Here is a 27,981-nt window from a genome sequence, read left to right as displayed (position 1 = left end):
AGAGGGGCGCTCGATCCGCCCGGCGCATGCGCGGTGCCTCGCTCCAGACCCCCCCCCCCCCACACACACACACACAACGGCCGCTGTCCCCTCAGCGCAGCGCGGGGCGGGCGGACTCACCGAGGCGCAGGGGCTGGAGGTGGCGCTGGGGGTAGGAGAGCGCTGCACCGTCACTAGAGCCATCGAGGAGCGGCGGCCGAACGGCGGGGACTCACTCCATGGCGGGTGGGGAGAAGGAGGAGGAGGAGGGGAAGGGGAGCGGAGGTGCCGCGGCGCGGGCCGCAGGGGGCAGCAACTCCACACGCGCCGACGGCCGGTCGCCGAATGAGGCGCTTCGGGGCCGGGCCGGCCGGGCACAATGAGGCGGCAGTGCGCATGCGCGAGCTGTCAGCGCGGAGCCGCCTCTGGGGGGCGGTTAACCCTTTCGGTGCCGGTAGGAATTAAGGAGAGTGATCCGTCCGGGCTTGGAGTTGTTGAGTGTTCGGCTGTGTCCTGCAAAAAGTTCCTCTGATGAGTATATTTGGCATCCGAAGCATTAAAATGTGCTTCCCTAACCCTAACCCAAACCCTAACCCCTAACCCTAACCCTACCCTAACCCTAACCCTAACCCTAACCCTAACCTTAACTCCTAACTCTAACCCTAACCTTAACCCCTAACCTTAACCCTAACCCTAACCTTAACCCTAACCCTAACCCTAACCCCTAACCCTAACCCCTAACCCCTAACCCTAACCCTAACCCTACCCTAACCCTACCCTACCCTAACCCCTAACCCCTAACCCTAACCCTAACCCATTTTACACACATTGTAACCCATAGTGAGGTATTGCCGAGCAGTTCGGGGGTTGAGACAAAGCCCCCCACAGCGCCCTGTGAGCAGAGCGCAGTGACAGCAGCAGGGATGGTATTAAGCTGCACCATGATGGGGTCGGGTCGGGAATGGGAGCGATGCTGGGGCTCCAAGATCTGCCAAGGAGGTGGGGGGTGTCCAAGGACACCTCCTCTGTCCTTGTTGGTGCTGAGGAGCTGTGGATGTGGCACTGAGAGCCGTGAGCTGTGGGCATGGTGAGCTGGGATGGAGGTCTGAAGGTCTGAAGGGGCTTTTCCAAGCTGTGATGCTGTGTGATGCTCTGTGGGGTCTCAGCGTGGTGCTGAGAGTTGTGGATCTGATGGCAGCTCTGCATGGCGCCCCCTGGCGGTTGGGCGGTGCTGCGGCGGAGCAGCGCACACCAGGGGGGAGGCACAGAAGTTCCTATAGTTTCAATAGCATTTCTATCAGAGGTTGATGTTTCTCCCTGGAATTATCCCCATAAAGCACGCTTTAATGGCTGTATTAATCACCTTTGTATTTCGTTCTTATCCAGTTCAGGAAAGAGCAGAAGTGAGACATGTCGTGGATCAGCAATGTAACAGAGCAGATGGGATCCCTTTTGCTCTCATTGACTCTAAAGATCATATAGGTTTCCTGCTATATACGCTGTAGATGCTTTCTGTTCTATTTTACTCACATACAATGTTTGTTGTCCGCATCATTTTTTTCTCTCTGATTTGTTCCTCGTGAAACAGAAGCAGTACAGCATCCTATGGGAAAACACTTCTTCCTTTCAGCTACAAACGACCCCGCAGGGCCCTTTGCAGGTGGTTTTGAGAAGGTGAGAAGCACAGACAGCACTGGTTTGTTCTGTGCATCAGCAGGAAGCTGAGCTGTAGATTCCTTGCCATGCATGTGCCAGGCCACAATGCTGCAAAGCCTTTGCTGTCCTTTTCAGCAGGGGCAGGACTCACAGCTGAGGGTGGGGAAGGTTTTCTGCTCTGTCCTATGACAATATAGCTCTGCTTCAAGGCATCTGATGTTCTGAGCAGGTTTGGCTGAGTGCAGGGACTGCTGTTTCATTCCTCATGTTGAGAATAGCCAGGCGAGGATTGCTATCAAGAAATAACTATTTAAACCAGCTTCCAAAATAGGCTTTTGTGTAATATTCAGATATCGGGGGTTGGACTCGATGATCTCGAGATCCCTTCCAACCCATTCAATCCCATGCTGTGATCCTATAGCTCTCGCAGGTATTTGAACAGTGAACAGTTTAAAAATGCATCCGCCACAAGTAAATAATGGAGCTAGCACCTACAGTTAGCTAAAGGTCAAACATATCAGTTATTAGCTGCAGTAATCACAGTTTGCAATGCTTCTTTGAGCCATCAGAAAGGTGCAATTTGCATGTGATTTTCAGCAGCAGCATCTAGATGCGAAGGAGGCAGATGGATTCCGACTGAACAGAGCCATAGGAGGGCACAGCGGGGCTGTGCAGGCAGGAGGTTGGAGATGTGGCCGTGCTGTGCCCTGTGCTCAAAGCACAGCACTCAGTGCCTGTGCTCACAGCCCCATACATCCCCTGAGGGATGTGGGGCTGTAGGTGGGTTGGGGTTCTGGAATTGCCTGCTTTCTTCAACACTCAGTGAGCATTTCCCTGCCTAACGTGACTTACTGTTACCGAGTGACGGGACTTTCATTGCACAATCTTGGCATCAACTGCACGAGGCAACAGAATGCTTCCAAAATGTATCTTAAACAGAAAAACAACACGAAACAAAAACAAGACAGAAGCGGCGATTCCAGCGAAACATCTGTGATGACATATTCAGCCCATTATTGTGTCAACAGTGCAACTATTTGATGGCATAATAAAAGGATACACTTTGCTTAGCGAAAACATTGCCAGATAGCGGCCAAGTTAAGCAGGGGGCAATGAAAGGTTTGGGATCCCACTTCCAGGAACACACAGAGCCATTGGGATCCCACCTTCCATTTGGATTTGTGAGCTCTTGTTTGGGGGTTAAAGAAGCTTTAAGAGAGTATTTTTTAATCGATGTTTCATAGCAAAAGAAAAGTAGATGTGTAAGTTGTTTATAAGAGCAACAAACTCTGAACTGCAGAGGGGAGTTCATCCTGCTGCTCTTTGTCTCCTTCAGATTCTCACATCTGTTTTCCTTTCAAGGGACTTTTGACAGCGCTGGACTTAGCAGACCTTGAATGTGAAGGTAAACCTGTCACTGAGCACCTGCGGATTCTCCCTGTGACTGTTTGTGCTGTTGCTATTCAAAGCCCTGTTTTGTTTTCAGCTGTGTGACACCAGGCTCTAAGATCAGCACAGGAGCATAAGTTGGCCAAAGCCAAAAGACAACCTGCAGCTATTCCGAGTGGTGGGTGAGACATAGCAACCCTTGGGATCATTGCTTAGCAACTGCAAACACACCAAGGAGTGAACCTCACTGCCCGGATCCACAGCAGGCCTGAGGAGTCCCTATTTCACCTTGAGATCTCTCATGCTTGAGAACTGACGGGCATCTATTTAATTGCTCTTCATTTGCAAAGCCACTCTGAAAGCAGGAAGAAGAAAGTCTGTTTTGATACCTGCTCTAAAGGTAAGGGAAACAGCGCTTTAGAGCTTCAGAAAGTGAAAGAAAAGAGAAAAAGAAAGCCTTTGTTTCAGGATCAGATATGAAAAGAGTAAAAGGGTGTTGGGCTCCTTGTGATGGGTGAGATACGCACTTAAGAGAAAGGCAAAGTTATTTCTGAGCATCAGAGATTGGACTCTGCTTTTAAAAGGGCTTTTGTAACCCAAACATCTCCAACATATTTACCTGAACAAGCTTTAGTCCTCCTTGGCCCTATCCCACCGCTCCGAATGCCCTAACAGAACAACAGCGAAACCATCAACACCTGATTGATGAGCAGGTTTGAGTTTTGTACAGGAGATGGAGAAGGGATCGTTTTGTACCTGCAGGGTTTGCAGCAGGAGCACTTCTCTCCCAGCCAAGGAGCTGGGAAGTGGCGTCCTACTAAATAATGAAACGCTTATCTTGCCTTCAGCTTGAACAAAGGCTTGCAGGAAACTTTATATCACATTTCAAATGTCCCGTGTGTTCCTAAACCTGGTTATTTGGGCTGCCAAGCCTCCACTTAGAAACATCATAGCATCTGAGAGCTCTGTGTCTGATGGGCTGAATTCTCAATGGCTGTAAATCAGCGTTGATTATCAGCTGATGGCTCCTTCCACAAGCAGGAGTTTGTAATCACTGAGCAGTTCCAAGTTTTAGGGGTTGATTCTGGCACCCTTTTGCCATTTATTTTAAATTACATGCTATGTGTGTGCTCTTCCATACCTTCACAGCTTGATTGATCTGCTCTGCACTGCAGCCATTGGCACAGCCCCACGTGCCCTGCTTCCCCTCCTGGGGTTATGCCATTGCTGTGGGACTGAGATAGAGCAGTTGCACTTTCAGAGACACAGAGGCACTTCATAAACATTTACTAAGCCTCAAAATCATCCTAACAAATAGTTGAGGGCAACATAGGGAATACATTTGTCATCGCTGAGAACGAGGCACCCCTACAGCAGAGTGTGTTTGCCATTTTAACATTGTGCAGAGAGAGCCGTCTCATAAATGATGTCAAAAAATAACTGCACGGAACAGTTTATTTTGGCACAACAAAACCCAGTGGGTTTCGAATGTGAGCAGAACATTTGGTTAACACCCTGCTTTGAAGCAGGAGGAGTCTGGTTTCACAGCTCATTGAGAGAAACCCACCTAATCAAGGGATGATTTGACAGGGTTGACAGGTTTCCTTATAAACCCTCCCTCCCTCGATGCTTTGTGCCCTTTGGTGGCAAAAACAGCCACCATATCCCAGCACTTTGTGGGTCAGGCCAACCATAAATCCATCCCACTCCCCAGCAGATAATCAGCATTGCAAACAAATTACCAGGAGATGCCACCGAGCCCATCTAGAAACAGACATAAAAATCTAATGCTGTAATGAGTTCCTACCTACCCCAGCAATATTTGGCTTCAAACAGTGGTTATGAGCCAGGAGGTCATGCTATTAGCAATGATGTTTGGGTGCCAGGAGGGCTGTAGATCACATTTATGTGTTTCCTGGAAGGTTGAACTCTCTTCAGAAAACAGCTACAAATGCTTAAATACAAACAGCAGAATGGTGGTGTTTTTGTGGATCCTGAAAGGCCTCGGTGAAAAAGCCTTCAATGGGAGCTTGGAAGGAATATTGTGGCAGCAAGTTCAGAGCAGGGTTTCATCTTTAGTTTGCAAGGGCAACTTTAGTTTGGCTGCCTGTTAGTGTCACCCTGCCCTTGCTGCTGCTGAACACCGAGGTGGCTGTTGGTTTTTTGTTTTGCTGCTGATTTTTCATGCTGTAAATCATTGCAAATGCAGCCTGTTGTGCATAGAGACATATAGTTTCCAAACTGTGCCCCGTGAGCAGCTCGGTTCCTTCCTGGTATTTCACAACATTAATGTTTTGAGAAGAAAGTGATGGAGTTTAGGAAATTGTGATAAAAAGTGTCTGTAACTCTATAGATCCATCTTTTACTAAACATCCTACAAGATGAAGTGCTGGGGAAGGGCCTCATTGCAGAGCTGCACTCTGGGTTCCAAAACATCCAGAAGAAAAACAGCTGCAGAAGTTGCCATTAAATGGGAATCCACTGGTTAGAATGGGGAGAGACTTCTGAGCAATGTCCAGCCCTTAATTTCTGGCTCCCCAAATGAACTGGGATTCATCTCTGCCCTCTCGTGTCTCAGTTTCTTCTCCTATAAAAGAGGAAGGGTTATTTAGCTGCTCTGTCTCCAAGGGCTGTTGTGATACATAATTAATCTTTATAAATCATTTACTAATCTTTGAAGTAAAGGGGTTGTATTTATGAGTACAAAGCAGCATAAGAGAAAAGGCATGTAGGAGAAGAGTGTTGGTTAATAAAGCTATAGGTTTTCTGATCATGCCATCTATTAGGACACCGCTGCATCTTTTGGCATCAGCTAATACTTCTTTTGTTCTATGTCTCAGTTGTTGGTGTACAGCTGCTCAGCCAGAAGAAATGGCTGAAGCTGAAGGTCTGAAGCATCCTGAAGATGGAGATAAATGTATGACTGGCTCCGAAATGGAGAGAAACCAGGGGGGTGCTGAGCTGCTGAGTCTCAGTGATCATGCTCCATGGAAAGAGTGCTTTTATGAGAAGGTGCAGCAGAGATCCCTGAGTCTGCAGGAGGTGAAGGTGAAGATGGTTCGTGAACAAAAGGCAAAAGAAGAAAAGGTAGAAAAGAGAGATCCCAGTGATGGGCTGTGCCAGGACTGGTTCAGTAATGTGGAGTCTCTGGATGCTCGCACCTATTTGATTGACAGACTCCTACCGACGTTAATCCCGGGAGTGGAAAAACTGTTAATGAAAGCAGAAAGGAAGGAGGCACTTGAAGCAGCTGAGGAGCCCACCAGATTTGACCCCATTATTTTTCTTGGAGAATATCTGATGAGACACAACCCTCAGTATGACACCTCTACCAAACCAGGCCCCTACCTGAGGGGACTGAAGGCAGCCACAGAGGAGCTAAAAAGAGAGATCCCAGATACAACATCAGGGAGGTGAGAGACCTGAAAGTGTGAGAGGTCACAGCATCAGAGCTGGTGTATTGGTCTGTGCTCCACAAAAGGTGTGGTATGGCAGAATGAGCCGTGTTGAGTTGGCAACTGTCTCCCTTTTATAAACATGAGAAGCAGAACAAATAGAACACGTCACACAGAACAAAACAGCAGTCATCCCTGTCCAGGGCCATATTCTGCCCTTTGCAAGAATATAATTCTCCTTTAGACTCTATCTTAATTACGCACATGGAGTGTAAACTACTTGCAAGCCAGTTTAGGTTAGTGACAGCAGTTTTTAGGTACAGTGTCAGTATTAAAGGTCTATGGACCTCTCACACCATTTTTGTCCATAGTTCTCCCAAACTTCAGCAACATGACTGCACTAAATGAACGGTAATGCTTTCATTTTAATTACTCTTTTTATATAGAAATAAGGAAGTGAACACCATGTTTGCAGAGGAGCCATTGCTGACTGCAAATGATGTCGTAATTTCTCATTCCCAGATCACCCCTAGCCGTGTCTGTGTGCAATGACTCCTCTCTGAATGGCTCTCTTCCATTTGCATGAATAGCACACACAGCTTGAAAATTGGTTTCAGGCTTTTGGTGTCAGGAATGGGGGAAGTCAAATGTTGCCGTGCCTTATGCATAGACTCTAAATGAAGATAATTAAAGCTCCCGGTATTGTAATGAATAATATCATATGTTAAATATCTCTCTCTACCTCTCTGGATTTCTGCCTCCCTACATTTTCTGGTCCATGTTTGTTATAGCTTATAGGAACACACTGTGTATGAATGCAGCTAAAGCAGTGTGATAAGTGAGTGCCATGCAGTCTCGTACCTCCTCATTGCCCACAGATAAACGTAACTGATTTATCGTGGTATGCATAACAGTTATTTTTTCTGTTATTTCTGGAGATTCTCATTGCACAGTGTTGGCTCCCCATGCCACGTCTTGGCCTTGCTACGTTCCTGTGTGCATTTGGAGACAGATTCTCTGTAGCTGCGGGAGGTTCAGAACTGCTGCAGAGGAAGCATCATTCAGGGGCTGCAATCTCTGCCAAGGGGGTTTATGTAGCCATAGCTGTCACAGGCTTTGCATATCAGCTGGTTGTAGTATCATGGGATTTGCATTCTCGGTAGCTCAAGATTTACATATCTGTGAAGGCTGTATTGAGGAATTTGCATAGCATTCTCAATCCACAGCCGTGCAGGGGGTTGTATGTAGCACTGAGACTCCTGACGTGAGCCATTGGCTTCCTATGCAGGAAGAGAATGCAAGCAGAGAAATGCCAGTTTGGGCTCAAAATCTCTCACGTAAGCACTAGAAAGATGAAGAGTGAAATTCTGGCTGCAGAGAAGCTCCTGAAGCCTGGCACTACCCTCAGCACAGGCACATTTCACTGCAGATTCCAATCTGAAGCTTAACAGTCTTTCCTCAGGCTTCTCTCCTTAACTACAGCCTGACTGGGAATCAAAGAACGGGGGGGGAACAGATGGGAGAAAATCCTTATCTAAATAGATGGATACCTTACAGCAGAGACTGTATTTTGTTCGGGGATGGGAAGTCCTTCAGTCTGAGTCACCCGTCCCTGTGTGGGAGTCAGGCGGCTGTCTCCATGAAGGAACATGTTTCATTCTGCACTGAGAACACCCTCACCACCATCTCCTATTTGCTGGAAATGCCTGATACTGAGCTGAGCTCTCTTTAACACTACAGAATTTATTAACTCAATATTGAAATGGCATCAACTAGGAGAGTTGTACCCCAAACCTCCAGTGATGCTTTGGATGTGAATATACTTTTACTAAAAGGACAAGAATTTCAGTAACGTATTTCTTTTCCTTTTATTCTTCAGGAGTGGTTTAATCTCTCTTCTTTAAGCTGGTGTATGATGGTATTGTCTAAATCATGTGCCTGTGTCCTACAGGCTTGCCACGATGAAGTCTGAGGCAAAAATGAAACGTAAGGAAAGAGAGCAGGCAGAGAATATGAAGCGCCAGCAGAAAGAGATGAGAAAAGCAGCGCTGGAAACTCAGTTCAAAGAATGGGCAGCAGATGTCAATGGCAGAATACCAGTTGCATTGGTAACCAGGGCTGATGTTTGGTAACACACTGCTGTGGTGGTTCCAGGTGGGAGGAAGGGTGAGCTGGTGGTGGTGCAGGCTGCCCTGGATAAGGCAGTTTGCAGTGGGGGGTTGGTAATGACTCTGACGTCCCTTGGGTCAGGGTGCAGGTTGGTGTCTGACACCTCGCCAAGCCCTGAGAGCACACAGAAGGGCTGCAGTGCATTCCCTGTAGATGCAGCCAGATGCACCTTCAGGTACAGGGCAGCCAGCCTTGCTCTCCCCTGTGCCCAATTACATCTTCTTTCTAGCCCCATGACTCATACAGATCAACACCAGGGCTCATAAGAGATGAGATTTGAAATCATCTTAATGATCTCTTGGAACAAGCTTCCTTCTTTCAAGACATTCGAGCCCTCTAGGAAATTGCCCTATGTTTACATGCACAACAGTGTAGACTAAATCTGCATTTAGCAGGGCCTTCCTATTTGAAGTAAGGAGCACGGCTGTCCCCCATGGCTGCCCCACGTGGCTGATTACTCAGCATGGTTTACTGCTGTTGTCTGTGTGAAGCAGCCCTTTGACTGTTACCTTGATTTGCAGATCCAGAGTGCACTGAGGATGTTTCTGGATGTCTGTGCTTCGACTCCCATAGACGCAAGAAAAGGTAAATTTTGGATGTGCCTTATTTAGTTTTACATTAAAAACTGACAGATTTGTTTAGGGGAAAATGATGAATCTTGCCTCACATCACACCAAGGAGCACATCTTGTCTAGCTGTTGTCTTTCCTAATCCCAACACAGGGGCCTCTGCATCAGCACAGAAAGGTTTTCCATATTTCCTACCCCATTTATAGCTCACACTTGACCTCACTGAATAATGGTGATATGGAGCCAGGAACACCGAAGTGGCAACATCCAGCCTGCTGCCAGCCCTTTGCACAGATAGCCCTTAATGATCATCAGAAGCAGGGCATTTCCAGAGGGTATTTCTACTTGCTGCTGAAGTAACCTCTGTCTCAAGCTCGCCCTGCTCAGCCCTTTCTAATTAATTAACTGTTCCTCTGAGTAATCATCCTATATGGGCGATGCATGGTGTGAATGCCAAACAGAGCCTTAATGCTGCTGGTGCAGCATTCTCCAATGCAAACAGAACCTGGGACATACAGCTGAGATGGAGGATTCTGTCTGGATGCCGGCTCTGCAGACACAGGAGCAGCTCCATGTTATATTCACTGATACAATGCTTCATTGCTCTGTATTCGATTTGATAGCCCTCCCAATACATGAACACTAAACTTTGTGTTATAGTCCAATAAAGATATGGTACAATTTAGGAGTGTCTCAAACAACAAGAGGTAAAAGCATTCCGTGGTGAATGCTCTCATTACTCCTGATGTACTGGGGGATAAAGAACAGGAAAACAATCCCAACACAAACAGTGTGTTGGTCTCAAAGGCCTCAGTGAGAAATCCAGGCAGACATTTGGCATCTCATCTCAGTTCTTTCAGCAGCCCTGCATTACCATTGGTAAAATGTTTCCTACAGAGATATTTGGGGAAATCCCTCTGATTTTCACACTCCACTCTTGCAAAGCAGAGCTGATGTCCCCAAAATGTTCGGCCATTTTCATCTGTTAAATCAAAACTAATTTCTTTCCTCATGTAATTGGTGGTTATCGCTGTTAAAAACGGTCCAAATTGCACCAACATCTACCAAGAATAAATACAAAGACACTGTTCTGAATAGGGAAGGGCAGATTCCCAGCAAAAGAAATATTCTCAGTAAGAACCAGATTTAGGTAGTATCTCTCCAGCCAGATCCTCCACATCCTTGTCACTTCCAGCTGCAGTGTAGGATAGCCTCAAATGCATGTAGTCCAACATGAGAAGGAAGTTAATGTAACACTGCAAAGGTCTATGTCCAATGCAAAGCACAAACCTTCTGAACCAACATCCCTTCATTTTTTGCTTGCAGACTATGAGAGGAAGCTGGAAATCACAGACAAGTGGGGGGAAAATGTAAACGCTGATGAATTCATGGAGGTAAGAAATGGAAATCAGGGTTTCTGATCAAAAGGTGACGTTCATCACAAGGCTGTACTGTTTCCCTATGGACAGTTGAGTGAGTGAAGAGCTTTGGTTTTCTGCAGCACCCCTGGTGACTGAATTAGGGCCTAATAAATTAGGACAAATCATGTTCCATCTCCATCCTCTGCTGTCACAGTGCTTTCATCCAGGCCACCTTTGCTTTCCTCAGCACTGCAGCTTGTGCTGCTGCTGGGCAGTTAGGAATCCTAACAGAGGTGTTTTCAGAGCACCCCTCTCAATCCCTTTTCAGAGCTCCCAATCCCACTGCAAGGACGTGCACCGTGATCCCCTCCTGAAGTCACATTTAGCAATGGCTGCACCAGGGAGTTGTGGTGCACCCATATAACCAATTAGCCTGAGGTAATTAATACAGTCCTCAGTGTATAATTATTTCTGATGAAACTCTGCAAGCCATAGGAAACGCTCATGAGTGATGAGAAGCTCTGTGCTTTCTGCCTTGAACTGGCCTGAACCCTAACCAGGCTGTAACAAATAGCTGAAGGCTGTGTGAAGGATGAAGGATGACCAGGTTGAAAAACAGGCAGTTGTAAAATCAAAAGCCATCACTGAGAACATCAGAAACGTGTTTGTAACCTTCCAAAGCCACTGAAAGTATCACCTCGTTACTCCACTCTTCATTGGTCTGAAAACAACCAAATCAGTTCCAGCTAAATTACTGCACAGCTCTACAGGCCGGGGCTTTGCCCACCATTTCTCCCTGTGACAGAGCTGCATTTCACAGCTGGGTTATTAAACCTGGGAGAAGTTTGGGATGGAAATGATGACAGCCTGCACTGCAGCAGTGCTGGTGGGTGCTGTTTTGTTAATTAGAAGCAGGGCACAAAGCTGTGCAGATGAGCCTCCAGCAGCCATGTGTGATTTCTGTGCCTTCTTTGCCCTCAGGAGATTCACACATTCAGCATTTTGCACAGAGATCCGTTTTTATGATAACTCGTTGAAGGCTTTTTTAAGCATGAAATGAGATATTTTTTAAATTTAACCTCAGAATAACTGCATTTAATTAAGGCTTCTATTGTGGATAACGGGAGCCCAGAGAATTGCTTTCTGTTAGGGAAGTGCAGCATCAATGCAGAACCTCAACGGAGCGTGAATACGCACTGAACGAATTAACACCAGAAAAAATGCTTTCCGAGTTTTATTGTGTGCCCATTATTTTAACTCAATGAAAGATAGGAGACCAGAGAGGAGAAGTACAATATTCAGTGCAGCTTTTGGTCACTTACAGGCTGTTAGAAGCTCTGGACAGACCTCATGCACTTGATTTACTCATCTGTAAATACAAAGTTCAGCATGCAGAACTTCCAGCACTCTGACACGAAGGGAGATGTTCACATAGCTTGATAGGGTCCAAATCAGGCTTTACAGGTGAGATTATTCTCCATGAGTGCACATGGCTTGCTCAATTCCTATTGAGACCAGTAGGAACAAAAAAGCAAAACATCATTGTTATTGATGATGCACATATGGTGAAGTCTCACACTGAACAGCAGTAAGGAGGTGTGAGCTTTCATCTGAGGAGTGCCAGAATCTCTTGGTTAATAATGAACAAATGTGCATTGATCACATATACAATACTTCACACTCACATTGCATCAGCAGCCATTCTTCGCTCATAACTGCCCTTCAGGCTGTGGGCTGCTGCTCTTCTGCTCCTCCTCTGCTCCCATGCATTTGAGTGTTATATAGTACAGACACAAATAATGCTACAAATATATTTCAGGTTGGTGATGCCTGTGTGGCGTTTCAACAAGCTCAGGATGCTCTGGCACTTATGTCAGGTACCCGTGGTCTAAAAACAGAACAAGGGGAAACATTCTGTGTTCTGCACATACTTCCCTTTCCCCTCCCCACTGCTGCAGCCCAGCAACCTGCTGTAGTAATTCAGCTCCGGGTTTGGGGCTGTGGTTTGCTCTGATGGCTGTCATTATTTATGTCACACACACACACACCACGTTTTTAGAACCATATTGCTTTTGCTCGTAAAAACCACACGGCAATAAATCCAAAGTGTTAAAATGTCTCCAAGGCTGGAGCTCAAAATAAATCTGGAGCCGGCATTACTCCCTCTGTCAGAGGGCTGGGATGGCAGCAGGATCGTCTGCAAGAAGTTCTTTCCTTTTCTTACTGTGTCCAGTGTGCTCCTGTAAACACATGATGGGCAGCAATTGCAAAGAGGAACAAAGCAAGCAGCACAATGCCTGTGCATGGAGTTTGCATCATGTTGGCAGGCTGATGTACAAACAAGTCCCTGCACTTTTCATTACAAGTGGTAGATTCAGAACAGTTGAACTAATGATTAAAATGCTTGAGGGACTCCAATGACTTACACTGCTGCTTTCTCTCCATAGTATGTCCATTCCTGCACGGAGAACTTTCCAGATGATGCATTCCAGGACGTGCTGAAGCACCTCAGTCAGTGTGCTGCTGACTCCCAAGAATCCATCAGGCGTGATACGTGCAGGAAGATGTTTGTTGATCTCTTCCTACACTGTGATCGTGCACAGGTAAGCAAAGCAGCTCCCAGCCTGATTTCTGTATGATAATGCTTCCACTCTGCTATTTCTATGGACCACTGCCTTCTTGTGGTTTGCTCTTCCAAAAACTTTGGCTCCTGCACAGCCAACAGTTGCCATTGTTCTGCACTTCCCTCCTCTACATATATGGCATCATTCACACTCCTCTAGTGATCCTTACAGCTGTCCTACCCAGGGTGGATGAATGTGCTCTACAGTGTCATGCTGGTAATGCCATTAGCTCCAAGAGGACAGAATTACAGAGCATGTAACACACCAGTGCTGCATTTTAGAGAACATCAGCAAGCTGCTATTTCAGGATGAGGAATGAAATGTATGTTACTCAGTCAAAAGACATTTCATTTTCCTATTGCTTTATCAGTAGCAGAGCTGTGATGGATTCTTCTGGGCAGAGCAATGTATGAAACTGAGTCCCACCACCAACATGCATTCCAAAAGGTTCCATTCTTCCCCTTTCATGTTTTAGTGTGACTTTTTTCCTATTACTTCTGTGGCAGTAATCACCACCTCCACACACAGAGGAGATAAGCAGTGCAAACTAACCCATGGACATCCCCCATTCTCAGCGTGACCCATCACCCGCAGCACCCACTCTGCAAGGCACAGCAGAGCAGTTGTTTCAGCTCCTGATTTCCATTCTTTTGGCAGCAGGCAGTTATTCCAGTTTACGTGGCGAGCGTGGCTGGCCATCAGAGAGCTGCAATTAGGGCTGAGAAAGCAGTGTTTAAATTACACTCAGATTAGAAGGTACCCACATGCTCATGAGGATGATTTCAGATGCACGCATCCAGAACGATGGCAGCTCAGTGTGAACTATCTGAGCTGTGCAGCGAGGCAGGACCTCCCTAAGGCGGTACCAAAACACGGATGAGTCACCATTTTAATGCCCCAGAAGTACAACAAAGTCTGCCTTCTTGTTACCTTTCCAAGTGCCCATCCCCACTTTGCTCACCAACAAGATTATGGTGGGGCTGAGGATACACACCCCATGTTTCCAGGCAGTCAGACACCGACCCATTGCTCATTAAATGACAAGTCTGCTTTTGTCCGCATCAATAAAGGAATTAAGAATGGATCAGAGAGCCGTGCTGACAACAGCCACAGATCATTACCTGGCAGCACTGAGGTGACAAGGAAAGGAGGTCAGCACACTCTCCATTCCCCACAGTTGGCACTGAAAGCAGAGCCAAGCCTTGGGCAGTTGTACAAACACAGATGGCCTGCTGTTATTTATAGTGGGCTTTGTACCTGTCCTGCTGATAACAACTCAGTGCAAGGGGTTGGGATGCAGCAATCGTTCATTGGTCTCTTTTAAATAAGACTTTATTCGCTGATTTACATCTTTTATATAATGAAGCTTTGCATTAGTGCTGCCAGCTTCAAGGCAGCCACCAGATGAGTGTGATAAGTGACAGCTGAAGAAATCTAAAGAGCAAATTAAGCATGAATAATGGAAACATCAAACGTAGAATCCAAATATTACAGAGTGATCTGCTAACATCCACATAAACGCTGTATTTCTGTGTTTGTATATAGAATCATAGGACTACAGAGCCATTCAGGTTGGAAAAGACCTCTCAGATCCCTATGTCTGTCCCCACCCCACCATACCCGCTGCCCACAGCCCTCAGTGCCACATCCCCACAGCTCTGGGACACCCCCAGGGATGGGGATCTCCCCCCATGCAGTTGTGCTGCTGCAGCACCGCTCTTTGGAGAAGAGATTTCCCCTAATATCCAACCTGAACCTCCCCTTGCATGTGAGGCCATTTCCTATTAAATAGATGTGCTCCTATTAAATAGATGCAGAATTCAGAGTGATGCAGTCAATTGCAAGACAGAATTAAAAGTCAGTGAGTCCTGCCCTTTCTCCCCTAAGAGCAAAATGTGAAAAGGAAATCAATGATTTGAAGGCAAATCTACCTGCCATGAATAAACCAAGTCTGTTATCTAATTAACTACTGTAGATCACTGATGGGATTGTAACAAGTACAGATAAGCCCAAAGAAGGAATTTTTGGTCTTGTAAAATAAACTGACTTCTTTGAAACATGTTCCCATGTTCTGCTAATGGATAATGTTCAGTCACACGTAGTTCTTAGCTAATACGTGATGCTTTTTAGTGCTCCAATATCCACGTGTGTGCCGAGAACCAGAGAAGGAAACAGAATCGTAACTGTAATCTTTCTGTCTAGGTTGGTGCCTTGGATAGACCCCAAATACTTGGCCTTCTGGAGCAGTTCTATGAGAGAAGCTCTGTGTGCGCCAGGAGGAGATTCTGCAACCCCAAAGAGTGTACGTGGGGTGTTTCAGTTCTACAGCATGAACTTGTCTTGTTAATATCCATTTATAAGTACTGTTGGAAATGGACCTAAATGGGCCCTGGGAGCTGTACACCATCATTTGCAGATGTGATGCAATGCTCAGAAATACTGCAACATCACAAACCTCTCCTTCCTCCTCCACCATCCTGCAGTGCTTCTCCTGAACAAATCCTTTCTTGCTAGGGGTTATTGGGAGTTAATGTTCTATTTACACAAAAACTTATGGGAACTTGGAAGAATAAAGTAAAAAAAAAAACATAGAAAATCATCTACACGAATGTGAGGTGTCTTAAGACACTGGACATCAATTAACTGCTGGGATCAAATGCAAAGCAAATTGCAGCCTTCCTTTTTGCATGGAGGATTACGAAAACCTATTGCAAAAGAAACATTAAGTAAAAGGCAATAAGGAGAAGCTCTCTGCAGGGAAAGATTATGCTTAAGTTTGGCTTTTCTGAGATGGATGTCTGCAGCAAATATATCCATTGTTTGACATTATGTTGTTTGTGAGGGAGTGCCATTCGTTTGGGTTCAGTTGGGTTTTTGTCCTCTTGTGCAATCCTAGAGAATAAAACCAGTTCAAGCCATCAATTATCCGTGTTGTTTCTGCATTAGGGCCAATAGTCGAGCTGCAAGAGGTCAGTCTGGAGGATCTGTGGGGAGGCTTTGAGGACCAGGAAGGTTATGAGGAACCTGGAGAGGTCTTAGCATGGGAACCTGCAGCTGATACCAGTCAAGGTGCTGAGGTGAGGAAGGGAGGTGACAAACACTGATTCTGAACCTGGTGATTTGGATGGAGATAGAATACACAGTGAGAGGCACAATGAATCTATGGGGCAGGAGGGACGATGCTTCCCCAGGGCAGCCTCTGCTTGGGAACTGTCTCAGCAGAGATGAAACTGAATCTGACAGACAGGAGGGGAGGGATTTGGGCTGTTATAATGTTAATAAACATTATTGCTCCTTGAGCAGTGGAGGCTCTGAAGGGCAAGTTAGTAGAGAGGCAAACAAAATTGTAAAGGGGAACCGAAAGTCTGAAGATGCACCTGAAGCTTTGAACAAGATGTCAAAAGTCAAAGCTGTGGCAGACACTGATGTCATTGCTTCCAAACAGGATGCTGCGGCTGCAGAGACCCTCTCAGATGGATGGGATTCTGCTGCTGCAGACAGCCAGCAGCGTGAGGAGCCGCGCTCAGGTACTGCTCACATCAGATCACTCCTACACAGTATGTGTGTATTTATCAGCTGGCACAAAAGCTGTATCTTAGGGCTTTTTAAAAACCTTATCTCCTTACAGGCTGTGTTTTGTCTTTCATCAGGTGACCTTCACACCTCTGGTCTAAGCTTCAAGCATGGAAGCCACGGAGAGAGAATTCCAGAGGATGGGAACTATGAGAACAGATTTCCAGGTATTTGGCCACAAAGCTGTGCTTTCACTTGCTCAGTCTGCACTCAGCCCACGTGGCTGGGAAGCAGAGGGCTCAGGAATGCCACTGCCTCGGTGCAGCACAGCAGGCAGCTTGCTGTGACACACGGTGTTCAATGCCTTTCAGACCTCCATCCCACCATAGCAGACATTCAGAGCCGCCGTGGTCCTCGTGTTGGCAGCGCCTTCGATGGAAGCTGCCTCGACCAGCAGCGCTTTGTGCAGCTCATGGAGACGTTCCTCGGGGAAGGCATCGCTGTGCCTGCTGTGAAGGGGCTCATTGGGTTCATCAAGGAAGGATACAAACAGACTGAAGAGGAAAAAGTGAAACAACTGGAAAAAGTAAATATTTATAAGTCTCGCTGATCCCGTGTGCACAAACAAAGCCAAGCAAATGCCTGGAGACAAGGACACAACCAGCTTCTAATCTTGTGCTGGCTGAGCTATTCACTCATAGCCCTGCACTCTGTATTCCTTCTGCTGTGTTCTTTCCCCATCCTCAGCCCTGAACTCTAGCAGTGAGAACACACTCATCCTGTAGGAGGTTATCTGTCCTGGAGCCGGACCTGGTGAGACAGCAGGTTGATGGTGAAGAGCTCAAAACATTCTGTTCTGCTTATTCATGTTCATGGCAGACAAGAACCTGCTGTCTGACCTACTGCTCTGGCACACACACATGCAGTTATGGGTGCTCTGGGGAGGGCTTTAAGGCACAAGTCCAACATTGCTCATGCTGTACATGCACAGGCATTTGAGAATGTGGATGTTCCTTTGTGTTTAAGCTACAAGGGGCTTTTGCAAAGTGTTGGAAATATGTACCTCCTTTCAGAGCATTCTCATACTCAGCATCATGTGCACATATAAATATATATAAGTGTAGGTACTTCCTGGTGGGCCTGTTCACAGCATTCTCTCTAGCTGTGCCTTCCTCAGACCTCTCTCTGGTTTCCCTCTGTGCTGACGACCTAATTTGGTTGAGATATTGGATCTGACGGCTCCTCTGTCCTCACACGGAGCACAATGCACTGCTGGTATTTCAGCCTTGGAGCCACTCCGTGCCATTTATCACCGCACGCTGCACCAAGGCTGGTGTCAAAGGAGAAACTGCACGTGCATTGCTTGGAGCCCACACGCTTCAGGGCAGCAGCAGGCAAACAGCATGGAAATACACACTGTCAAACCTTTGGGTGATGCTGACAAGGCTCTGCTTGGTTCTTGCCATGGAGACATTTGTGCTCTGGGAAATTTCCACTTGTCTGAGTTGGTCTCACCTCTCATCCATAGGAAATGCCCCTCTGTGGTTCTGATTGAACTGTCTGCTCCATGCAGTGCTTCCAAATATCTCCCAGGTTTCGTGATTCATCTCTAAGCTGTCTGCTCACAGTTCTGCCCTGGTCCATAGGGGCTACGTGATCAACCCTCTGCTGCAGTTCCCTTGTTTGTGCAGATATTAAGCATCGCTGTTGAGGAATCACCAACCAGGAGCTCTTTGTGTTGTAGGCACATCTGGCCCGACAGGAACTGCTTCTGGAGGCACTCTTTGAAAAGTGGGACATCAACGCATCTGGGTTTCTGCAGATGGAAGAGGTGGAGGCTGCTCTGAGTCCATTCAAGGAGGGAATGGAAAAAGAGGCCATGATGAAGGGTAAGGAAACGGCTTTGCTCTGAGAGGAGTCATACAGTGTCAACACAACAGGCCTTAAGGCATTCAAGGACAGTGCTAATGAATTTGTTGGCAAGCACCTGGAATGTTTTGGTTTGCAAGCAGTTGTAAGCACACGAGGCCTGATGTATGAAATGCAAAGGAACAGTTATCCTGACCTGCTTGTTAGTGCACAGCTCCATCCCCCCCTCCTCTGCAGGACTCCCCAGGGTGAGTGGTTCTTAATCTGAGAGGTAACCCAGTGCTGTCAAGGCATTGTGATGTGTTGAATAATGGTCTCAGCAGTAATATGGGATGTGTGCTTAGCTGTAATATGGAGCGTTTGCTTGGCTGTAATAAGGAATGTATACTCATGAAACAGCAGTGAAAACCAACCAACCAACCAACAAAAACCCTAAAGCCTGAAGACAGGCTTCACACTTTTAGCCTAGCCTGTGTTGTCGTGCTATTTTTAATAGATATATTTTACTACAGAGTGTATCCAGGGTTCACATGGTGTTCAGTAATCCATACTCTTGCTCAGTTCTCATGAATGAGGCAGTAACTCCAAGTCTCCCTTTGTTATTAGTCCAGTGATGTCGGTCCTTGACAGAGGCCTGGGGCAGCCAGAAGTGCAGCAGGTTCACCCCATCCTGTCCAGCAGCTTCATACATATTCACACATGGGCATCACTGAAATACCATATTGGCAATTAAGAACATGTTTGTATGTGTGCCTGGGTGGAGAGGACAGGTTTGTTCATCTCCACGCACATCTTTGAAAAGGGCTCACTGTGGCAGGCACCAAAATCTCTGTATTCTTTTGATATTCCAGCAGCTGATGGGATGGGCAGCACACCATCCTGCTGTTAACTGCCCCCAGGATGCACAGCCACAGAAGGAAATGGTGCTGCACATCTCTGCTGCATTCAATGCATGCCAGAATGTGCTGACAGGAACACAGAGTGACACAGCCCCTTCCACAAAAGCCTTATAAACAGAAGGACACGCAGAAAGTTAGTATAGCAAAATCAATACCACCTAGAAGCAACATAAAGCTGTTTGCAGCAGCTCCAGCATCACCTCCTGGAGGCATCGCAGAGCAAACTGGTTTGGAGGAGGGGCTCACAGACATTGCAGTTTCATGGATGGAAGTGGGTGGAACGACCTGATTTTCCTTGTCAGTAGAAAGTGTAATCTTACAGATGGAGTGGGGAAATAATGCAGAGTGCTGCAGTTCGGTAGAGGAAGAACTGATCGGCTTCACATGTATTTCTTCATCTCTTTTGTCAGGGAGGAGAAAGTGGAGGTCAAAAATCCAAACATTTGTACACTGTCAGTGAATCAGAAATCACAGGGAAAAAAAGCCTGAATCTTCTTTAGATAAAGGGCAGGCTAAGATAGCACCGGCAGGCAGCTGTGCCATGACTGGGGGCAGTTAATGTGTGCCACTGCAGCTAACAGCACTGAGCAATGCACCCATGGCCCTGACACCGCATCACTGCTCCTTTGGAGGAGCTGTTTTAATGTTCAACCTGAAATAGGCAGCAGCTCTTCACTCTTGAGGCATTTTCCACTCTAATGTATTCCTCCCAACCCGTGGGGTTTGTTCCTTTTGCACCACATCTGCTGCTGCAGTGCAGGTGATTCCAGAGCAGCCGTTGTCCCACACTCTGTACGACTTTAGTGCTTTCATTTGCTTTGATCTTCATTTATAAGAGTTAGCACAATACAAATGTTATTTCAATCATTCATCAAAGGCACCTAAAGGAGGATAATTAAGAGTGACTTTGGAAGGCCTCAAAGGAAAGTCATAATGGCTGAAAGCACGGTATAGAATGGAACATCCAGGTATGGGAGTGATCTGTGAAATCATCCATAAACTCTGGCCTTCGCATTGACAGTAGGAGAGATGAGTAGTTTCTCTGTAAACCAGTGCCTACATGCAGCCCAGTCCCACCAGCCCCTCAAGTGCCTGTAGAACTTGGTTCTGATGGGCAACACCTCTGATTTTACCTGTTTTCCATTGATCTTTATTGCTTAGGTATCTTGTAGGGGTGCAGAAGGAGCGGTGCTGTGCAGGTTTCTTTCTCAGTAGGTGAGAATGAAGGCATCTAGTGGAAAAAGTACAGCCTATCTATAGGCTGGAGATGACCTCTTGTGATGGCAACTGACTTTAGGAGGTAGCTGGAAGAAGCCCAGAGCAATGGGCTGGGCTGCCCCAAAGCCAGTTTAGGGCACAATTTGTGCTTTGCACAGAAAAAGCAAAAAGAAATTGTTCAAATAGATTGTCTCTGTCTTGTTTTCTGTTTCTTCTATTAGCAAAAAACGAGTTTTGCTCACGTTACCCTCAGCTTGCCAGAGTGGGGAAGCTGTCCCCAAAGGCATTCCAGGCTTTCCTTGAGGTGGTGGCTTCTGAGCTCACTGGGGATGACAATGAAGTTATTGATGGCATCGTGGAATTTTTGGCCACAAGTGTGGAACGAAGTCACGTGGAGTGTTTGCAAAGCTCGGCGAGGAGGAGATGGCTGCACAACATCCAGCAGGCGGCCGAGACCAGCGGAGCACGCATGGAGCCGGTGTACGACGCGGTGCTCAAGGCCCTCCTCAAGGTATTGCTCCTTGGGAATGTGACTTTGTTGTGTCAGTGTTGTGACACCAACTTCTAAGCCTGGTGCTTCGAGGGCAGCTCGCACCTTACAGGGGCTGAGGATGCTGTCCCTGTGCACTCAGAGCCGGTGTTTGGGAGACCAATGGTTTTGCACAGTCACAGGTCAGATCTGTGATAGAAGAGCCTCCTGCTGGAGAAGCAGATCAGTTTTGCTGAGCCCTGGGTATAGTTAGATGGTTGTTTCAATGACGGGAGAAAAGAAAGCCGTTCTCTCTGGCAGTCAGCAGCCAAAGTGGTTTTGCTTGTCGCCAGTCGGCCTCAATCACAGCACACACACATCGTGCATGACATACAAAAGCAGTGACCCAGAACAACGTGTCAGCACAAATGAGACAAGTGATAAGTACATGAAATAAGCGTAATGGCCAATGGCTAATGTACATCATGTAACAGGAAACATTTGGTTGCTAGGATGCAGAAGCCCACGGGGATAACAAGAAGATCAGTGCATATATTGCCCTTTTGGAAGAAAACCAGCTCTCACCAGAGCGGGGACAGACGCTCTTACGCTATGTGACATGTACCACAGATGATGCTCCGTATGTTCTAAACCAGATACTCTACAGAGACATGAAAGGAGTAAGGTAAGAAAAGCTTCCAAAAACTTCCTTTATTTGAAAAGCACTTGCAATGCAGGGATACCCAACAGGGCCTGAGGGTGCTCTGAAAACAGAGGTTGATGGGCTGCTCCAGAGAGGAACGTCCTTCAGGGACCGCTGTGGGATTATTCATTATCATACACATGCCTTTATGCTTTGTCTGCTCAGAATGGCTCTGTTTGGGATTCCACTCCTTCCCTTGGGTGATTAGCTCACAGCCTCACACATCTCATCCTTTAGCAAAGTCCATTCCATTGGGCCCCCATTGTCTTGTCTGGAAATTAATGTCCTTACAACAGTTTACATCCACTTGGATGGTTTTTAAGAACAGTGCTTTCCTTCCTTAATGTTTAAAGTACAAACAGCTTTCCTGCCTCTTTATGTCTTATTTCCATAAGCTAAACGTATTTAAATACTGCTTCTTCTGATCTATAAAACATAACAGCTGCTCCCTTCTGAATTCCTCTTCATTACCTTCATCAGTTGGTGATTTTACATTACCTTAAGGACAAGAAGTACCTTATTTGTTCCTAGTGATTCTGGGATGCAGGTGGCGAATGGAAGCTCATCACAAACCTACTTGTATGTTTATTTTTCAGCTTTGCAGTTGTTGAAGAGGAAAAGCCAATCCATGTCCCAAGAGTTCAGCTCCATGGCAATGTCCACTTCTGGAACCAGGACCGTCCAGCTGAGCAGAGGAGTGGCTCATTCCTGGTACTGCCATTGCAGGATGCTGAATGGAGAGTCTTTGGCACTCTGGGACTTGATACTCTTCGGGATCAGAGTGAGAAAACCATCTTCCTCACCCATGAGATCAGCTTCTACCAGGTGGGCACCACCAGGAAGCAGTTTGTGAGCCTGTATGACAAAATAAATGGGTAAGGACACTCTGAATGTTTCAGGTTCGCTCTGAGATGTAAGATGGTACAGCTCAGAAAGAAAGCAGCGGGCTTCTTTTCATTGTATGTGATGAAACTCTGTGCGAATGGAACACCTTACCAATATCGTACCGACTAACATCTTAATTGATGATCGGATATCATCATTTATTTAAGCTTCTCCTGCAGACCTGACCAGTACGTTACTCATGCAAAGCCCAGAGAGTAGCTTTATTAATTACATGATACGTGACAGATGAATTACAAGCAGCAGCAGTTTGTGTTTCCTTGCGGTGCAGCGCTGCCTCGCTGCGGGTGCACCATGCGGGCAGCAGGGAGCGCAACAAGGCAGCGTTATCAGCGGATATTGGCTGCACATCACCGCAGAGAGCGATCGCAGTGCATGGCTGAGACCTGGCTGCGGTGGAACCTTAGGGCCTGATTTAATAACGGGCATTTCGCAGTTACTTTTCACCTTTACAAGCCGTCATTAAAGTGATTATTACAACCGTTTTGTTTCATTTTGTGTAGAACTGCCCGGCTCATTTGGAGTGTTCTGCTTCCACAGGGAGTTTCTAATGCATTCAGCAAAGCCTACCACCATGTGTATGCACTAGGAAGTGTTCTGCAAATGGCCCTCACTGCTCTGGACTGGCTGCATCACAGAGTGCCCAGCATCCGCACTGTCAGTATGTACCTGGTGGAGCCTGGCAATGATCAGGTATGCAAGTTACTGATTAAGAAGATTCTGCTGGCTAAAGGTACCCAGGGCTGCCTGGCCTGCTTAAGTTGGGGATGTATCATTTCTGGCTGCAATTTCCCAGTGCTTTTGTTGTCAAACTGAAGCCTGACTGAGATTCTTGTGCCTACCCAAGCATCAAAATGTATACAGGTAGAGAGGGAAGGTTCCCTCTGTAGAGGAGGGTACTCATGGTCATTTTCATCCTTTAATGTGAAACAGTGCTCCTAGCATAGCTCCTTTCTCCATGGCACAAGAGAATATTCTTCTGCTTCAGAGTAAAACCCCACACCTACTCAGTTCATCCATCCATCCATCCATCCATCCATCCATCCATCCATCCATCCATCCATCCATCCATCTATCCATCCATCAATCCATCCATCCATCCATCCATCCATCCATCCATCCATCCATCCATCCATCCCTCCTTCCATCCATCCATCCATCCATAGATTAGACCCTGCTAAAGCTCTGCTGTTTGGGACCTCCATAAGGGGAGCCACCCTTCAGTAGAGATCCTGTGCATATGAAAATTAAGGCATGGAAGAAAAGGAATGCCCAAGCAAATGTACTTGGGCTTCTATCTGAACCAAGACCTAAGTACAGTGCAGGAAGGGGCTGCTCCCACTTAGGCAGCTCATAAAGGCAGCCCACGTCTGAGCAGACCTTATCCCAGTGGCTCAGCAGGCACTCAAGCCCTGGGAAGCTTGTCATGTCACACACAAATTAAGGAGGCTAAAAGTGCATGTAATATTAAGGACTGATCCCATGTCAACACAGCATCTGTATGACATCTGCTGAAGCCATAATTCATCTGCTTCCTCTAATAAGCATTGTTTTTGTTGGCAGCTTTCTGTTGCCATTCCAGGCTCTGCCCTATCCCTCATTAACTGCCTTATAGCCAGGTCATGTGTCAAGGCACGCTGACACAAACGTGCCATGAGAACGAGGACTGTAGTAGGACATGAAAAAGAAGGGAAACCACTTCCTCAACATGTGGGTGTTCCTTGGTGTGCAGCCTGGGGACCCACTGGATGGTTTGGCTGAGGGAGGGTCTGCATGCAGCTCACCATCCCTCTCCTCTCTGACAGACACATGGCTGTGCTCTGCGCAGAATGATTACTACAGACAGCACAGGACGGAAGGAAATCCATGCCTCTCCTGTCCTCCTCCTCAGCAAAGAGAACCTTTTCAGGTGGGCTCCAGCGCTTGCAGTCAGTTACCAGACACCCCTAGTCCCAGCTCCTGTCCTGCACAGTGCACACAGCATAAGGGCCGGCTGTCACACAGCCCTGCTGGAGTGTCTGCCCAGAGCTGTCTCACTGCTGGGGCTCCAGATGTGGATCTATGTGATACTGAATGACGAAAGCACAAGGTGCATTTTCCAATTGATTTTAGGCCTGCAGAAGGTTAGCATCCATCTTAATGCTAACTCAATGAGCTGCCAAGCAAGCTCTGCGTCTGTTGTGAAAAGTTTGCAGGATCAGAGCCTACAGTGAAGCATTTCACTATTTACAGTAACCTGCCTTTTTTTCCTGGCTGTTTGTCTCATTTCCTGTCGTTATCTGTTTCCTTCAGCTGCCAGGATCCTCACAGACTTGTCTTAAGCACATCGAACAAGAAGTTGTTTTTAAAGTGAGAATACAACCTGGTTTTAGGTTGTTAAATCGCTGTGGTTCTCAGCAATTGCAATTTTCAGCAATATTGTGTTCCAAAATGTAATTTGCTCCATGCTGTATATGGCTCAAATGAGGCTTAACTACATCCATCTTTCAGTTAAAGTGGATTAAACAATAATTGTAAGATAATACCTTTGCTTTAACAGCAAGAGACAAATGGCCTGTAAGTGAAACATGCTAAAGTGCCCAAAGGGACCAGAATGGTAAAGCTGTGGCCTTACTCATCTCTTTACTCTCCTTTCAGAGATTACCTGTTTAAGTGCACAGACTGTTCAGGGGTCGTTTGCCGTTCTGTCTGTGGAGAACAGCACATGGCAGTGCCTCTCCGGGACCTGTCAGGACGAGCTCTGGGGTTATTTGATATCAGCATTGGGCACCAACAGCCATTACCTCCCCACAAACAGAAGGACCTGCAGAGAATGCTGAAGATGGCGCAAGCTGCCTGCTCAGAGATACTGAAGATGCCTTCAGAGGAAAGCAAAGCAAGCCGTGTGCTGGGTATTGTGCACAGAGCTGGGAGAGATTGGTGGGGGTAAAAATAGGAATTGCAGTAAAACCATCTCTGAAGTATCATTTGTACAAGTATGAAAAGACAAAGAGCTTTGGTACAGGTACTGCTCCTGAGCAAGCCCAAGGGCTGAGCAGGGTACCCTTAAGATGTTTAGATTTTGGCTTTGGTTCACAGGATACAAGTCCAAGTCCCACTGAAATCAAAGGTGTGAAGCAAGATGCTGTGCTGCATTCAGGAATCTAACATCTGCTCAGTGCCCCAGCTGAGACAGAAAGGATCTGAGATAGAAGAAAGGAGCCCTATGGGCTCTCAGGACTGCTTGATGGCACCTGTGTAATCCCCTTCAGGCATTCAGCAGTCTCAACACATCACACTGACATTACAGAAAGATTTGCCTCCTCAAAAACATAACCTGAATTGTTTCATAGAACACTTGTGTTGTAAATGGATCAAGCAGTTTGTTAAGGAGAAAATGAGTTAATTGCAAAGAAGCAGAGCTGTTCAGCCAATATAAGTCTCGAGTAGTGAATGTTTCCAAGCAACTTCTTGCCTGTGATTCCATCAACTTGTGATTGCAGAGGCTGAACACAGGGATGTGAGGCATGCAGGGATTCTCTTCCACCGGTTCATGCTGCAGGACCTGCGTGAGCGTATCCAGAAACTGAATGCTGAGAGCTTTGCTGAAATCAAGAGCTATAACGACCCACCAGCTCTGGTACATAACGTAATGAAGGCTGTGCTGCTGCTCTTACATCCAGAGTGGAAGGGCACGGAGAAGACTGAGAACTGGAATCAGTGCGTTATGGTGAGACATTTGTTTCTTCCACTTTCTGACTTACTATTTCTACAGGTTTCCTACAGGCTGACCTCAGCCAGCTCTGATTCTGTTACCTTCTCTTAAGGTTTTTCACCATCTGACCTTCTTTGTTCTCCGCATTGCAGCAACTTGACGACAATTTAATTCAGGAGATGTATTGCTTTGATCCAACTGCTGCATCTGTGCACGTTCAAGCAGAGCTGAGGGAATGTATCAATGGTAAATACCATAAAGTAGTTGTGAGGTGATCAGACACAGCTCAGCAATGAAACACACAGTGTGACGTTCAGCCGAGTGCTTTCAAGTCCTCACTTCCAAAACTCATCTTGATTTCCCAATAGATTAAACAATAGATACGGGGTTCTAAACATTCTGCAGGCTTTTTTTGGTCAGTAAAAGTCAACTTGTTACATTTATTATCAAAACTCACTGCCTTGAGGGCAGGGGAGCTGGTCAGCTTTGAGATCTAGCAGAACGGGTGATCTCACTGTAAACCTGTAGGTAACATGATAATAGTTATGGGGGCTTAGGGGCAAATAATCTGTTGTGTGTACACATGATAGTACCTCAGACCTGCCGTGCACTGGGCAGTGACCCAGCTCCAAACAAATCCTGGGTGTGGGGGCACAGTGGGAGCCCTCCTCGTTGTAAACACCATCTGCCAGGTACTCCATATACTCACTGGCCATAAACAGGAGCTTGCTTTCCATCTGTCTTTCCCTCGCTTAATGAATACGAGCTTTTTTTGGTGCCAGAGTATTCAAGAGGCTATTACTACTTTCTGCAGGAAAAGCAACCGGTGTTCTCTTAACATCTCCCCCTTATTGATTTCATGACAGACTGAGAGGCCTGTTAAAATTAAGCGTGGATGGGCTTATTAATCCAGCTGGGGATACTCATTTACAGGGAGCACCCTACTGCTGGGCAGCGAGCAGCCATAGCTCCTTTGTATGTGTCCCCATGTACGTTAGACTAATTCTGGAGAGAACCAAGCAGGCCTCGAGCATCCTCTTAAGTTTAACTGGGAAGGGAATCGCTTTGGCACATTATTGGGACTTACTGTGGGATGGCAGTGTGAGATCAGTGGTCCCTGAGGATGGAGGTGTCCCGGAGCCATGGAGAGGTGGCTCTGAGGGTTGTGCTCAGTGGGTATAAAGGGCAGGGGGTGGATTTGGGGACTGTCTTGCAATGTCAGCTATTACAGGGTCTATTATCTCGTCTATTACAGGGGCAGCTGAAGCAGCAGCGTGGCCACAGGGCTCCATCACAGCCCGGATCCTGGAGCACTGGGTGCACACCTGCCTGTGCCTGGCCCAGCTGGCAGAGCAGCTGCTCACCTCACCCCCTTGATTTTATATATATAACATATATATCCTGATATTGGATATCTGTTCCATTAATTAAACGAACCCTTGGCTTTTTCTAGTTACACATCGTGGCTCAGCGCTCATCAACACGGTCCCATAGGAGCCATTAAGAACAGGCAATAAAAACGTTCAAGGATACAAAGCTGCTGTTTTAACCCGACCTGCTCAGCCTTAATC

The 27,981-nt window shown here is 46.7% G+C and overlaps 2 protein-coding genes across 7 annotated transcripts in view; one reads left to right on the top strand and one right to left on the bottom strand.

Moving 5' to 3' along the window:
- SSH2 (slingshot protein phosphatase 2) overlaps positions 1-259 on the bottom strand; it is a 68,321-nt gene extending 68,062 nt beyond the window's left edge. The window contains exon 1 of one of the 2 annotated variants that reach the window (XM_085522121.1): positions 121-259. Coding sequence is in view for 1 of the 2 variants with exons in the window: in XM_015880841.2 (XP_015736327.2) it covers positions 121-183 (63 nt within the window). In the remaining variant the exon portion in view is untranslated. The remainder of the gene's footprint in view (positions 1-120) is intronic. The other variant, XM_015880841.2, reaches the window with a different exon arrangement.
- On the top strand, positions 55-27,946 carry EFCAB5 (EF-hand calcium binding domain 5). 5 transcript variants are annotated; one of them, XR_014936510.1, is made up of 24 exons: positions 57-151; positions 1,568-1,653; positions 2,972-3,040; positions 3,122-3,424; positions 5,865-6,437; positions 8,371-8,527; positions 9,110-9,173; positions 10,484-10,551; positions 12,966-13,121; positions 15,345-15,444; positions 16,089-16,219; positions 16,588-16,669; positions 16,793-16,882; positions 17,027-17,241; positions 18,400-18,544; positions 20,863-21,152; positions 21,623-21,795; positions 22,410-22,688; positions 23,257-23,409; positions 24,522-24,625; positions 25,354-25,607; positions 26,199-26,425; positions 26,563-26,656; positions 27,666-27,946. XR_014936510.1 is itself a non-coding variant. In XM_085522123.1 (24 exons), the coding sequence occupies exons 5-24, from the start codon at positions 5,896-5,898 to the stop codon at positions 27,785-27,787; spliced, it is 3,396 nt and encodes a 1,131-aa protein (XP_085378249.1). In that variant the 5' UTR covers positions 57-151; positions 1,568-1,653; positions 2,972-3,040; positions 3,122-3,424; positions 5,865-5,895; the 3' UTR covers positions 27,788-27,946. The 5 variants fall into 5 exon arrangements, 4 of the variants coding, with proteins under 4 accessions (XP_085378251.1, XP_085378249.1, XP_085378252.1 ...); XM_085522123.1 differs by having other exon boundaries at positions 22,410-22,638; XM_085522124.1 differs by having other exon boundaries at positions 106-225; positions 22,410-22,638.
- The last annotated feature ends 35 nt before the right edge of the window (positions 27,947-27,981 follow it).

Source organism: Coturnix japonica, chromosome 22 (assembly GCF_054131305.1).
Source record: "Coturnix japonica strain WE chromosome 22, WE-NBRP24, whole genome shotgun sequence".
Classification (NCBI taxonomy): Eukaryota; Metazoa; Chordata; class Aves; order Galliformes; family Phasianidae; genus Coturnix; species Coturnix japonica.
Note: the sequence above shows the minus strand (reverse complement) of the source record. Positions and strands in the feature narration are given on the sequence as shown.